Raw genomic sequence first — 15,708 nt, 5'->3', positions numbered from 1 at the left:
TACAAGTGAGTTCATTTGTGTTTGGTAAACAAATGAATAATCCTGCCACTGACTAAAAATCAACTGTAATTGAAAACTACTCATAGGGTATGTTTGGGTTCCTGAGAGATGTACTGAAAAATCAATCAAAACATAAATGTGCATTTCTTTTTTTTTGACATATATATTACCCTGTTAAAGAATTTTTTAAAGGCAGTTAGAGTCTGTCTATTTTATTTTAAGGACAGAAGTTGAAGTCTGAACCCAGCTGTACATCATCTAGTTCTTATTTGAGCTGAGCCCTTTTTTAACTGACACGTTAGAGCATCTTTTCACAGTGAGGAGAATGATGCATAGATGAAGGTGGAGGCAGTCCAGGGGAAAGTACAGTCCAAAACAAGATTCATGAGAATCCACTGAGACCAGGACGGAAAGTGCAAATTCGGCACACGCTGCACTTTTAGACAGAGTTCAGAGTTAACACCTACCACTTGAACACCACAGAATTCTTGAAAAGGCCAGAGCTCTGAAAGAGAGACTGTCTGTCAACATCAAACGTAAACCTGCTGCAGCGCTCGCTGGAAATGGATGATATTCATGAACCAGGATGAGTGGAAAATGCAGGTGACGTGGACCTTGGCAGGACTTGCATGCGATGACTTGTGATCACACACGCGTCACTTTTCCAGTCCAGCTCTTTTTACTCACAATGCTCTCCGTATCACGCCTGCCCACACACACACTAGCCATAGACTCTTCATTAGAGCCTCTCACAGGCACACTCATCCATCCCCACAGGCAATATCACAGGCCTGCCTCTACAGCATGAGTAGTAATGACTGCACAGGTCGCAGCCTTACAGTTCAGTGCCACTGTAAGGATTTTTCTAAACTAAACTGTTGCTGTTACTAATCATCCCTGTCTTAAGACAGTGTGGTGCTTGTGCTTGTTATGCACAGTGTTGCACTTGAGCATGTAGTTGAAAGCTTCTTAAATGTGTTGAATGGGGCTTTAAATTTGCAATAAAGGATTTTTGGACATATACATCTTTTTTTTTTAAGCTGAGCAGACAACTGCTCATAGTTTTCCATTCTAATAACTTTACCTGCTAAATCCTCCTCTGTGTTGGCCAACTAAGCAGCCACAAAAAGCTGCCAAATCCCACATTAGGAGCAAGGAAAGTGAAATTCGTGGTGTAGTCCACTAAGTAGTGGCTACAACAGCCAAAGAATTGTTGTGAAGACATTGATTGCACTTTCTTTTACATTTTTTTTTAGCTTGCTCTGGATCGTTGTTGATGGGTTTAGTGTCTGGCATGGCAGGTTCAGGTTTACTAACGTGGGGTTTCCACCCCCCCCAACCCCACCCCCTAGGTTTTATGAGAGTCTGCAGTGAATGTCAGACAATAAAAATATGAATTTATATATTTTCAGATGCAGCTTTGTGGTCCAAGGGGTTTACACTTGGGCAGCATTTTGATGAATAACTCCGAAGATGTCTGAAATTTTGGCTTACTGCATGACTTTCCATATTGATCCAGCCGAGAACTATTTTGCCACGCACCAAGGAAAAAATATATATATATATATTTTTCAGTACAAGTGAAATGCAGAGTTGATTGTGTTTGCTTTCTCTGGCTCTGAATTAGCTCCTTGATGTAAGGAGATTTATAAAATAGCACAATCAGGAAGGTAAGTCTGCAGAAATGAATAATTAAATTAGAACAGCACTGTAGCCTGTTATGATAGCACTTACCCTTTTACTACAGTGTGTCAGGCAGGCTTTTCTCCTGTGTATCTGTCATATTGACACACACAGAGCTCGCCACCCGGCTTTAAAATGTCTGCGGTGCCCATGTGTCACATAGCTTTCATTGCAAATGCCACTCCCATTACTTCTGATGTCCGCTTTCATCTGCACAGAGACAGCCACTTCCTTTGCTTTTGATAATACATCTCCTTTTCTTTACTTGCTTACACTTCTGAGCAGCAGGATAACTAAGACTAATAATTAACTTTCTTTTCTTCCTGCCTCTTAGGTACACAAAGATTGTACATTTAAAAGTGATTTTTACATCTAGTCTAGATGATGAAACTGTCTTGGAGACAAAAACAAAAAATGGCGAAGCAGTGAGAGGGGGGAGAGAGAGTTTTTTTTCTTTTTTTCTGTCAACTTGCCTTCAGAATAAATTCAAGCAATGTCAGACATGAAAAATTCAGGCCCTTCTCATGTCTAAGTGATACAGCCAGCATATGTGCTGCTCCTGTACTCACATTACTGCTGTTTGTACTGCTGAAGGGAGACAGAGACAGCAGGGCTTCGAATTTGAAAAGTTTTCCCAAAGAATATTAGGTCAGAGAGAAAGGATTAGTAGATAAGGATGTTGCCACATGGGATCCTTTAGCTTAGGAGTATTTTCTATCATGGTTTCTTTATACAGGAGGAAAAGAGTCATTGTAAGGGTTCCTTAGCCTATGTATTTACTACAAGACATCTTAATAGTGAGTTTACTTTTGGGGGCTAATGTTTGCTCATCCTTTGTGCATATTTTTTTTCTCTGTGTGTCTCCGCAGCCGTGCTACGAGCGGGTAAAGGACTGGCTTAATGAGAACCTGGTGGCACTTTGGATCTTTGCACTATGCACAGCACTTACTCAGGTAATTACAGCTGGAATGCTGTGTGATTTTTTTTTTTTTCCCCCAAGACCCTTTAGCTCCATCCTCGCTATCTATGGCACTGCTTCAGAAAAAGGCTCCTACTTTGAGATAAATAAATCTAATACTGCCCGTTTCCTTTGCATTAAGCGTAGGAACGCAGGATTTTTGTGGACAGCTTGAGCCTATATAAGCCTCTTGTGTTACTGCTGAAGACCACATAGGGAGGTTTGACTTTCCATAAAATTCTTTTATCTCCTTTCCAGCCAAGTGATACGTGATGTGGTTTCACAATCTGGGTGGAGAAATATGCTCTGCCTGAGAACATCGATCACACGAGGCTCCTGTGTGGCTGTAGGCTGATTTTTAGTCACCCATTAGAGTCTCAGTGCCCTTGAAAACCCTGCATGCAACATCCTACGTGATAAACCTACACGGAGCAAAATGAAAACTAGATCGAAGAAGGAAGAGCTTCCGGTCTTGTCGTAAATAATCTGTGGTACAGTACAACACAAGGAATTATTTATGGTTTAAATAAGTGCAAGTAAGAATTTTACAAGTGAAAAACCGAGTGAATATCTAACAGAACGAGCAGAGACTTGTAGTGTAATCATAGACTCCACGCTCGCCTGTTCAACTGCTCGTTAACACAGATATGTAATCAACCAATCACATCGCTGCAACTCAGTAAATTCTATTCTGAGGTTCAAATCGAGCATCTGAATGGGGAAGAAAGGTGATTTCAGTGAGTCCTGTGGGATTTTCCCACACAACCTTATTGATGTCCGAGGTCAGAGGAGGATGGGTGGACTGCTTCAAGCTGAAAGGAAAGCAACAGTAGCTCAGAAAACCACTTATTACATCCAAGACATGCAGAAGGGCATCGCTGAATGCACAACACATCAAACCTTGAAGCAGATGAGCTTCAGGTGCAGAAGACCACAGGCTGCAGTTTACAAACAAACTCACCAAAATTGTGTAATAAAAGATTGGAACAAGGTTCAGTTTGGTAGGGTCAGAATTTGTTGTAAACATCATGAAAGCAGATTTTGGGCTCCTGCGAACCAAATGAGGATCATTCATTTTCCTTAATGACCACAGCATACCCATCTTCCGATGGCTCCTCCCAGTAGGATAAAGCTCAGATAATTCCAAACTGGTTTCTCTGCATCCACATTCACCAGATCTCAGTCTAATATAAACAGTGGATGTTGCTACAGCATTTTGTCTGTTACCATATTGATTTGAGAAACCGAAGGCACTGCATGCTCTCACCAACCACAAAAGGAAGATCTCCACTGGCTCCATGTTTTTAGACCTCCATCTTTTATCTACAGTCTGTGGGTACATATAATTATTTACGATAGCTGATGTTAGATGAATTAGATGAACTGATGGAGCACAGCCGATACTGCTCATATTACTGCTTGATCTAACAAAAGGCTTGCGTGCTTATGTTACACAAGATTTTTCATTAATCATCAGTGGATATTATTCACATCAGTGGCTGCTGTTTGGCAAGATTTGCATAGTTTTTTTAAAGGCTCGCAGACATCTCTTTATTTAGCAACACACAGCTTGCACACAGCTCGAGAGAGATGTCTAAAAATCCCTTAAAGTGCAGAGTGTTTTAGGAGGCACTTTAGGAATAAGCATTTTAGGAGTGGATGAGTTTTAGATAAACCCCAGAAGATTTTTTTTACTCATAGCATTAGAGACAGAGAATCGTGACAGTAAAGCAACTTCAAACCTACATGTAAGAGTCTGCTTATACATAAACCCAAATATATCCATAAATTCAACAAACCAGTGACTAGACAGTTCGGATAAATGAGGGATTATCATAATAGTAGTTCATATAAACACAGGCAACTGAAATTTAAAAAAAGGTACTTATATTTTAAGACACCATGTTGACTAAAATTGAATCAAGGGAGTGTAAAAACCATATTTTCATCCATCCTGGCTGTGCACAAAAGTTAGCTTTAGGGAAGTTTTATGGTCAAGGCTCCAGAGAAGTCTTTAATCAGGGTTTCCTACGGTGCGTGCGACACAGCAGGGTCTACAGGAACGTTTTAAAATGGGTTACAGATACTGGTAACAGCAGCCATTAAGCAAGCTCACTGAATTATGACTCTCCCACAAATCAGAAACAATAAGGGCCAGTTCTGTATAATGAAACAATGTTGATTTATTATTCTAAAAAGTTGGAACTGTATTAATGGAGCTGCGTCATTTAATTCACTCGCAGTCAGGCAAACGCACACTTGGATTGCATCTGCATTAAGCCATTTAAATCTGAAAAGCAGGTTTTTTTGTGTGTGCCAAAGTGATTTGTGCGCACATTAGCATTGCGGTGTCATTTCTGTGTCCACAGTGAAATGTCTGAATGCCACCATTTTGCAACATCTCTGTTTGTCCCCCGCGCACAATGAAACGACTACTCTGGCATTTTAAGCTTTAAACACTCCAGAGACCAATTTAGTAAAAGGTCTGTTTTCGGGGGAGAGAAAGGCTCTTTTAGTCTGAATGTCTGGGCAGAGAGCTGAAACAGAGAGAAAGAGACACATTTACAATTTACCTGGCCTAATGTGGACGTGCTCCTACATGGAAACAAGGGCATTTATTTTAGTCTTTTAACGAGTTAACACTTTAAATTAAGGCACCTTTGTTTACTTTAACGAGTTTTTTTATTAGCATGCAGATGAGCAGCATACTGGCTCTATAACTGCCAGGTGATTGATTCAAAAACTTCCTTATTTTTCTAATAGAAGAAAAGTATGTTGTTGTGCATGAAATATTGCTCTGTATGAACTCCCATGAGGCAACTGTCACTTTAGCAACTCTTGAAAAATTGTGCAAACCTGCACAAAAACCGAGCGCTAACAGTGCCCAAATATCACCAAGTCTTTACAACTCAGTCTCATTCAAAAGTGAGTTTTTTACCAAATGAATCCACTGATATTTTACTTTAGATACAAGTTCCCCGCTCTAAAGTTACCTCCTCTTCACGCGTAGTGAATTCATTATAGAAGACAACTCCCACTTAATTAACAGACTCCATCCTCAAGTGATGTGTTGCACCTTGAAAAATGTGGAGAACCATTGAGATGCACAGGTTTGATTTTAGTGGTACAAGAACAAAGTCATCAGAAGTAGAACTATCTCCTTTATTAATGAACCACTTCAGAGGTTTTCAAACCAAACTTAGAAGTTTTTTTTCAAAGTTTCTTTCAAGGCTGAGAACAAATGCACTGCCTAAATTCACTGAATAACTTTCAGCTGACTGGCTTTATCGGTGTGTAAAGGACTACACAGGTTCAGCCATATCTATAATGCATCATAATGAATCTGGGTGGGATAATGTGTGTGTGATCTCACGTTACATAACACTTTATAATACCAGTGTCAGTGAATTGTAAATTGATCATTACTTTTTACTGGTATCAAACGCATCATAATTATTGCGATGTTTCATTGTTATTAGTATCATTTGTGTTACTATAATTGTAGATTGTATTGTATAAAATAATGACTGTATGAATACATATTGTATGATGTATTGCATCACAACCTAACATTTAAGATTTTATATATCATGTACAAACCTCTTATTTCTTTATATTTTGCCCACAAGGAGCCAAACTTTCTAGTCCTTGTTCTATTATAGTTATTCTTCGTACTCATTTTGAGTCCAGTCCTTATACCTGACCATTTTCAGGGGAATGTTTTTTGTTATACAAACATTTAAGAATAAATAAGTCATCTAACTCAGGGGATGGTGCTGTGTCTACAAATAACAGACAACTCATTTTAAATTGTATCTTTGGGCACTTTGTTACTAGCAGCAGGTCACAAAAAATATAATCTGTTCTCATTTCTTTAGCTGAATCTATGAAAAATACCAAAGATAGCATAGTTTTACAGACTTGAAATAGTGTTTTCAACCTCAACAATGAGATTCCCAAATAGCTATTAGCTGAAAACTTGAAATATCTTAGAATGGCGTGCAGTGTGTCCTTTATAATTAATCCTAAACGAATAAGAAAAAATCCAGCAAAAACCTGACACGTGCATCTGGACCTTCAACTAATCTGTCTACTGTTCTCTGAAGCATTTCAGCCAGTAGTGTTGAGGATCTCTTCAAAACAATTATGATTGCAGATAAGTACTGTTAGATTTTCATCCACTGTGCAATCTGGCAGCAGCTTCATTTTTCAGTATGACAATGATCCCAAACACGCTGCCATTACAGTAAAACATAGCTGGATAGAAAAAACACAGTGGAACACTATCAGTCATGGATTGGCCTCCCCAGAGCTCAACACTCAACATTATTGAAGGAGTGTGGGATTGTGTTGAAAAACAACTGAACAAAAAGTCAACCAACATCCTGAAGACTGCTTAAAGAAATGACAAAACATGACTAAGAGAGTTCAGACTGTGTTGAAGAATAAAAGTGGTCATTTTTAATTTAATTCAATTCAATTTTATTTATACAGCCCCAAATCATAACAACAGTCGCCTCGAGGCACTTTATACAATAATATAACAGAGAAAACCCCAACAATCATGTGACCCCTGTATGAGCAAGCACTTTGGCGACAGTGGGAAGGAAAAACTCCCTTTTAACAGGAAGAAACCTCCAGCAGAACCAGGCTCAGGGAGGGGCGGCCACTGGACGTGACCAGTTGGGGTGAGAGAAGGAAGACAGGACAAAAGACATGTTGTGGAAGCGAGCCAGAGATTAATAATAAGTAATGATTAAATGTAGAGAGGTGTAAAAGCACATAGTGAGTGGAAAAGGTGACTGAAGAAGCAACACTCAATATTATAACTGATACATGATATTGACTTTCAACCTCTGTTTTTGTCTTACTTAAAAAAGATAAAGCAGAATATTTAGCCAACATATCTTACACTTATTTGAGTGTTGGGACTGTCTCCTTATCATTATCAGAGATACACTTCCTCTTCTTTCAGCAAATCATCACATCTGCCTCCTCAGCCTATTAGTAGCATCCTTCTCTGTCAGTAGGATACATCTTCATCCTACTGTGATCTTTCTCTCTTCCCTAGCAGCTCTATCTTCACCGTCCTTTGTCAAATAAGTTAAGTTAGCTACACTAAGAGTTCCTGTAACAGTGGGAGAATATCTTTTTGTCATGTATGGTTAAGCAGGTACACAGCAATCCAGAAAGTGAGCTTTTATATTTCACTCCCAGATCGCTGAACCCTTTAATGGCCGGCCTGTTTTTGTTGTGTTTGTGCAGATCCTGGGTCTGGTCTTCTCCATGACAATGTTCTGTCAGGCAGTGAAAGTGGAGACCTTCTACGCCTAGCGATCGACCCTTCCCTTCCACCCTTTGGCGCACTTGGATTGTTACTCATCAGAGAGGAACGGACATAGACCCACCCTTTTCTCCTCGTTCCTCTCTCCCTGCCTCTCCACCTGCTCCCCCTTCCCCCTCTTCTTTCCAGCGGTTGTCCTCTCTGTGACATTCGCTCTCGGATGTCACCGGTCAGTTTTCTTGCTAACTATCAACAAGCACAGTGTCAGTGTAATACCTGAGTTCCTATGGTTTGCTCTGTGTTGAAAGCTAATTTCTGTGATACATTTTATGAAACAGTATTACGAACATGTATAAAAAAGAAAACAAAACAAAATCCAGTGTAACCCTTTTTTTAATCTGTGTTTCGGTTTTAAATTATTTTATGGTTTGTATGTGTTTTCAAAACGAGAGCTACAGTTGAGCAGTGTGCACTGTGTAAAGTGCTTTAAGTGCATGTCTCCTGCAATGATGTGTATTAAATGTTTTGGCTCAACCTTATCTTGTCATTCCTTAACAGAAAACACCATTCTGGTTTAATGTGTAGTCAAGCTTTATTTCTGCCTGGCATCCTGGATGCTTAGATAAAAAACAGGAGCAATAATGGAAAAAAGGGAAAAAATGCCACGTAAAATTGTTAATTTGGCCTCTCTGCCGCGGCACACTGCAGTCATTAAAACATTTTGTAGCGCCTAACTAATCAGGCATTAATTAGATACTTTAATGAAACCAGCGACCAAGTCTGAAGCATGTGCCTTTTTTATTTTTTATTGGCTGGATTTTTTCATGGGACACGGGAATAAAAGGAGGAATTTAAATGAACAATACAGTAGAAGGAGCCTTGAGACTGCCCTGGGGCAATTTCCCTTCCAGCACCAATCAGCGCACCAATGACAAAGACTCATCTTTAAAGTCTCCTCTCGCCCTTTTATGTCTCCCTAAGTTCCTTTTTTCTCCTCACCTTGGACCGTCGACTATAATACAAGAAATACACTGAGTGAGTACACCAGAGACAACCTTTGATTAAATAACCCCAATGGGGGAAAAAGCTTTAAGACTTGTTTTCAGCTGTAATTTAAAGTGCTGCAGGTGCTAGAAGTCTTTTTTGCTTTCATTGTGATTTCTGGTCCATTGCTTCTTTTTATTTTCTTTAATTACACAGTCATGACCTCAAAGGGCAAAAGTTCTAACATTATCAGATATGTGGAAATAGCCCTCCTGAAATCAACCCAAGAAATTACAGTCATTAGCTAGGTAGAGCTACAGGCCTCATTACTGTTTTCATATGAATCCAAATGGACCATTTTCAGACATATATATAAGTGTTTCTTCTACCATATATGCATTGTTCCCTCCAAAGGATTATGGGAATGTTGGAAATAGGAAATGCAATAAAAGCTCTTTTTTTTCTGCAACTGACAGAGCCTTTAACGATTCTGGAGATATCTTCAAAACAGCTTTTAGTGTTAAACCACTTTCCCACCAGAGAGTTGCAGATAATGGTTGGACCTGAGAGGCATAAACGGGCACTACTTTGCAGAGAGGAAGAAACTGAACTTAAAGATAGCATGAAGGCTCTGAGAAGAAATAAAATCTTTAAGTAATACGGCGACAAAAATGTATATTGTGGACCTTTTAATGCATGTCAGAACTGGGCGTCCTGTCATGGCTCGCTTTTCATTCTTCCATTTGCATCCATGTAATGGACCTGAGCATGTATCACTGGTTCACATAAATGGCATGGAAATACTACAATTCTTGCTATTTTACCAATTAGGAAATGTAAGAGTACCCAATGATATGACTGTACAGCAATATTCACTGATTACTTTGTTAAGTGCACCGGTTCAACTGCTAATATACATATATATATATATATATATATGTATATATGTATATATCATATATCACCGGCCAATCACATGGCAGCAATAAATTTAGGCACGTAGAAAGGGTCAAGGTGACCTGCTGAAATACAAACTGACCATCAAAATGGGGAAAGGGTGATTTAAGTGACTTTGAACGTGGCATGGTTCTTGGTGCTAGATGCTGCTGATATACAGGGATTTGTCCTGCACAGCATTCTCTGGAGTTTAGAGAGATGGTCTGAAAAAGATAAAATATCCAGTGAAAGGCAGTCGTCTGGGCAAAAATGCCTCGTTGATGTCAGAGGTCAGAGGAGAATGGCCAGACTGCTTCCAACTCATTAAGAAGCTAAACTAACTCAAGTTGTAACTAAGGTATGCAGAAGAGCATCTCTGAATGCAGAACACAGAACATTGAAGCAGCTTGGCTACAGCAGCAGAGGACCACCCCGAGTCCCACTCCTGCCAGCTAAGAACAGGAATGTTGCCTGGTATGAATTTTAGTCTAAACAACATGAAAGCAGGAATCCATGCTGCTTTGTATCCACAATCCAGGCTGCTGTTGGTGTATTGGTGGTGGGGATATTTCCTTTAGCACACTTTGGGCCCAGGTTAGTAACTGAACAGTGTTTAAACACCAAAGACTAAATCTCATTGCTGAATATGGCCATACCTTTAGGACCACAGTGTACCATCTTCTGGTGGCTGCTTCCAGCAGGATAACGTATCGTGATACAAAGCTCACATCATTTCAGACTGGTGAGGATTGTTTCCGGCATCTTGTGGAACAGATGCCACAAAGCATATAGACAGTTCTGAAAACAAAGATGGGGTTTGACACATTACTAGCTAGGATTTCACTGAGTAATTCCTCCTCACATTGAAGCCTCAAGATTAGCATTTTCTCCATCACCACAGTTGACTTTTGGACCCAATAATATATAGCAAGAGTGATAAGCACCATGTTAGAGGTTCAGTTCAATGTCTCTAATTAGGGGAGATGAGCCCTAAGACATAATCCTACCTTTCTGGCTTAACAAAATCCCCATCGCTAGTCATTATGAAGAAGAAAATTAGCCACAGAGACCAAAATTATTTCTGTAGCATGCTTTAACAGCATGCAAGTCTATGATGACTGACTCACTTGCTTTTTCGAGTCAGCCTCAAGCGGCCATTAGAGGAACTGCAGCTTTTGTTTTTCCAGCCCTGGAGGTTGCTGCTTGCTTTTCACACATAAATAGTGCATGAGAACTATGTCAAAAGTACGCGCTCCAGAGTTTTTTGCTGTAGCAGTGTTGGATCCCAGCATGCAATGTGTGAAAGACAGGAAACACGATGGAACAATCACAAGTCAATCCCATGGCCCACATAGAGACAGAAGCAGCTTTCACTCACACATTCACACATTTATTATTCATGTGGTATATTCCTGTTAAACTGAAGCATTTTCAAGTAAATCTCATACAAAGCACATTTTCAACAAGCACTTCCATTTTTCTAGAACATGTAATTGAACTTAACCATCCAGCAAGGACACCGATAATACTGACAGAACGTCAAAGGCACGCAAATGTGACATTTCAATAAAAAATTTAATGCATATGAGAATACAAGGAGACTCAGAATGGTGTCAGCACACAGCTGGTGGTATTCTGTGAGAGTAAACTTTGAAAATTTAGCGGTTTTGGAAACAGTGGACCACAGTAAGATCTCATATCTTAGGCTTGTATTTGAGCTTTTTTGTTTTGCCTGACTTGCTCTTACAAGAGCGAAGATGTTGTTAAATTTGCAAGACATGTGTGGGAATTTCCTCAGCTCACTAATATCAAAACAAATATCCCTAGATTTTTTACATATTGATTTCAGCTTTGTCAGTTACAAACATTGGACCTTTATTACCTTGTTTTTGGAGTTTTTACTGGACCAACAATGAATGAAAACAATACATGAAAATTATAGTCCTCGGTCCTTCGGTGAAAGAAAGCAGCCACGGGTGAAACCTTATTTCAAAAAACAATTTGGATATTAAAATTCCTGCTCCCTGCCTCTAATGGCTCAGAACCTGCAATCATACAGAAAACAGAAAATATTCTAACCCTGGTGGCGATCATTATCCTCAAACCGCAAAGAAAAAGAAAAGACAGAGTGTGTTGGTAAAGTGTAAAAGCAAGTTTCATGCTGAGCTAGGTTTAACTTTCAAAAACTAAAGCTTTAAAACTTTAAACAAAATAAAACAGCCTTTTTAATCAGGTTTCATTTGGAAAAAACACACAAATAGACCTCAATGAGCCACAAAAATAAATGAAAAATGACTACAAATTCATGTCAGAGGATCAGACGAGGGACATGTGATCAAAAAGACAGAAAACAGAAACAGACGAAAAACTTGTAACACTTGTTTTTTAGTGTGTGTGTCTCTTTCAGTGTCTTGCACCTGTGTAGTAGAGTCAAGGGTTTTTGTTAAGCCCATTGTGTCACATCCTGTCCATGGTCAGACTGGAATAGTCTGGATACAAAGAAAGTGACAAATCAGCAGCTGCAAAAAGCCCACAGGTGTGTGTAGCAATGCTAAAACAAGCGTGGAGCGACGTGCCAGTTCCATTAGCAGAGAAATGTGGTTGCTTACAACACAGCAAGCCTTCTCCAAACCCCAATGCCTCTTCGCCTCCACGTCCCTCTGTTCCCTCACAAATTCACCTCAGTATTTTAGCACTTCTGCCCCCTCCACGGAACCTTCACATGCATTATTCACGCTCATGTTCGTGGACTTTCTCCCATCTTGTGCTTGATCAATAAAACATACCTGTGTGCTTGCTCCCTACACCCCTCAGTCCTCTTGTCTCGGTCCCAGAGCGAAATCCTTGAGTCCCCGCTGAGGTGATAAAACAGCATAGATGGATGGCCTTTTCAAAGTGGGAGAAAATGACTACAATCCAGGCCATCTCTCACCAGCGTGAGTTGCGTCTCTAATTTGGTTAGCGAAAGGAAGTCCTTGTATTTGTTACACACTTAGAGAAACCAACCTTTATCTAAGTTTGCTCCAAAAAAGAGGAGGCACAATCCAAAATATTCTATCACCAGAGAACAAAGTAAGATAAATGAAGTTTATCTTCAGGCTGTTAAATTCTTAAAAATGCAAATCCAAAACAGACTGATATGATGCAGTACAGTGTTTTGTCCCCTCACTCCCAACTGGTGGTAGCAGACGGCTGCAGATGGAGGTTTCTTCCTGTTAAAAGGGAGTTTTTCCTTCTCACTGTCACCAAGTGCAAGACTGTTGGGGTTTTCTCTGTACTATTGAAAGTTTTTGCCTAAAATGGCTCAAAAATTGCAATCATACAGAAACTAGAAAGTATTCTAACCCTGGTGGGGTTAAAAGAAAACTGAAAGAGTGAAAAACTAAAGCTTAAAAAATTAATAATTAAAATAAAACAGCGGATGGACAGGCGTTTTTTGTTTTAGGGTTTGTTTGTTTTTTTGTTTTTAACAATATAATGCACGTTGAGGCAACTTTTGTTGTGCTCTGGTGCTATATAAATAAAACTGAATTGAATTAAATGTTCTGCGTACCAGATGTTAAAATGTATTGCATCAAAGTGAAAAAAAAAAAAACCCTCCACAATTACGTGATTTGATTAGGATCCTCTGTATCCCACATCGGCATTCATGCACCCAAACATTACACCTACATATGATCTTGCTCCAAAACCATAAGAAATAACCTGCTGCTGCATCATCCTCCACTCCTCTGGGAGGCTTTCCATTTGCTTTTCTATTTTAGAATCTGGCTGCAGGGGGATATGCTACTTCTGGCCCAATCATGGCCCACTTTCACTCGCTGGCTCACAGCTGATGTTCCAGTTCATCCACATTCCTACAGGGGATGATAATAGTAAGATAATCGAGCAGTAATTAGGTAACACTTAGCGTCAACTCACTGTGATGTATTACTTGACTCTGGGGTACAAAAGTAATGTTGAGGCACCGACTAATGGAAAAAAAGTCCTTATTATATAATTTTTGTGCCAGTTCATGATTCATGAAGAAAGTGGTGAGTTTGATGAGTCACAGATATTTATGAATAAATCAGAACCTTCCTCATTTGTTAATACTGCTCTCTGATCGTTGATTTTTATTTACACATCTTTGCTAGAAATTCAGCGACTACTTACTAACATTTATTATTGATGCTAACTCGTCTAGTGTATTTGTGTGTGTGTGTGTTATCGTTTTAAAGTGCTTCTCGCTGTCTGTGATGTTGCCTGCCTCACATTTGAGCCTCATACCTGCCAGACATTTCCACTTCACTATGACAGCAGTCCCAGTCGGCCAGGGTGCCTAGACCTTTTTTTTCCCCCACAGCAGCATCTCATCACAGCAAAAGCACAGGTGTAACTGATAATATTAAAAATGACTGCATTTCATTTCGTTGAGCCTGTTCCAGGGTCTTAGTATTGTGTATGCTGGCTCTGTGTCACAGCTCTCTGAGACACTTGATGGAACTGATCCACCATGAATGAAATTTGTTCACCTGTGCTTTCCCAGCTGGCCCAATTGAAAATAGCTGTCATAGGAAAGAAAGAAAAAGGCGAATATAACAAATTTAACTGATTCACTGGAAAGACGGTACTTATGATAGTATTTCATTGAAAATTACTGATTTAATCTACTACGTGTATCTGATATTTTCCCTTATCATGAAAGGGATGACTTATATTTAATAAAAACAACTTAACTGCATTCGCTGAAAGCTCATAACTGTATCTGGATATTGTGCATCATGGCTCACTGTCATGGCTCATTGGGAAACAGATATGTAGTAAGCCAGTTACATGGCAGCAACTCAATGCATTTAGCCACGCAGACATGGCCAATGTGCTGAAGTTCAAATCAAGCAAGAGACTCTGAACATGGCATGTTTGCTGGTGTTGGGCTGGTCTGAGTCAGCGAAGAACAGGTGACTGATGCTTCAGTTTGCTGTGGCTGACCAAAACTGGGCAACAGAAGGTTGGAAAAAGGTTGCCTATGAGTCTCAATTTCTGTTGCCACATTCAGATAAAAGAGTCAGTTGACCCAGTGCAAAGATCATAAAAGTGTGGATCCATCCTGGCTTGTACCAATGGTTCAGGCTGGTGGGGGATGTAATGGTGAGGGCATTTCCTTGGCAAAGTTATGGCCCTTTAAATGTTTAAATATTTCACCCTAACTGAGCGTCACGGCTCATCAAGTCCATCCCTTCATGACTAAAGTGTATCCGTCTTCTGATTCCAGCAGGATGTTATCACAATGCTCAAACTGGTTTCTTGAACATGGCAGTGAGTTCCCTGTACTCCCTGTAAATGGGCTCCACACTCATCAGATCTCAGTCCAACAGAGCACTTTTCAGATGTGGTGCGAGATCAAATCTGCAGCAACTGTGTGATGCTATCATGTCAACATGAGCCAAAATCTCAGAGGAATGTTTGAAGGACCTTGATGAATGCGTGTCATGAAGAATTAATGCAGTCATGAAGGCAACCTAGTATAAGCAAGGTGTACCTAATGAAGTGGCTGATGAGTGAATACACTTGACTTTGTGAGCATGTTAACATCTGCATCATTCCACATGTAGTGGTGTTTCTGTGTATTGTGATTTGTGATCATACAGTATGCATTATCCTATTGTGTAACACAGGGTTTCTAACTCATTGAGACAACTTTAAAAAGGATTCAAATTCTAAATAATTTCAAGTATTTATTCCCATCTTGTGCTTCAGCGAACAACATCTGTGTGGTCAGACTTTAAACCAGCCATGTGAGGTAAAAAGTTCGACCTGGCAAACTCCCCTGCATGTGGTCATCAATCAAACTCTGGCTACTGATCAGCTGACATACCAAATT

The 15,708-nt window shown here is 39.8% G+C and overlaps 1 protein-coding gene across 5 annotated transcripts in view; it reads left to right on the top strand.

The window, feature by feature from the left end:
• The window catches only part of tspan4a (tetraspanin 4a), a 158,466-nt gene extending 150,006 nt beyond the window's left edge, over window positions 1-8,460 (top strand). For all 5 annotated transcript variants that reach the window (XM_019352737.2, XM_019352761.2, XM_019352795.2 and 2 more), the window contains 2 exons: window positions 2,553-2,636; window positions 7,907-8,460. In XM_019352737.2, coding sequence (XP_019208282.1) covers window positions 2,553-2,636; window positions 7,907-7,975 — 153 coding nt within the window. In that variant the 3' untranslated portion in view covers window positions 7,976-8,460. The remainder of the gene's footprint in view (window positions 1-2,552; window positions 2,637-7,906) is intronic.
• Window positions 8,461-15,708: the final 7,248 nt, after the last annotated feature.

This window comes from Oreochromis niloticus, linkage group LG1 (assembly GCF_001858045.2).
Source record: "Oreochromis niloticus isolate F11D_XX linkage group LG1, O_niloticus_UMD_NMBU, whole genome shotgun sequence".
Classification (NCBI taxonomy): Eukaryota; Metazoa; Chordata; class Actinopteri; order Cichliformes; family Cichlidae; genus Oreochromis; species Oreochromis niloticus.
Note: the sequence above shows the minus strand (reverse complement) of the source record. Positions and strands in the feature narration are given on the sequence as shown.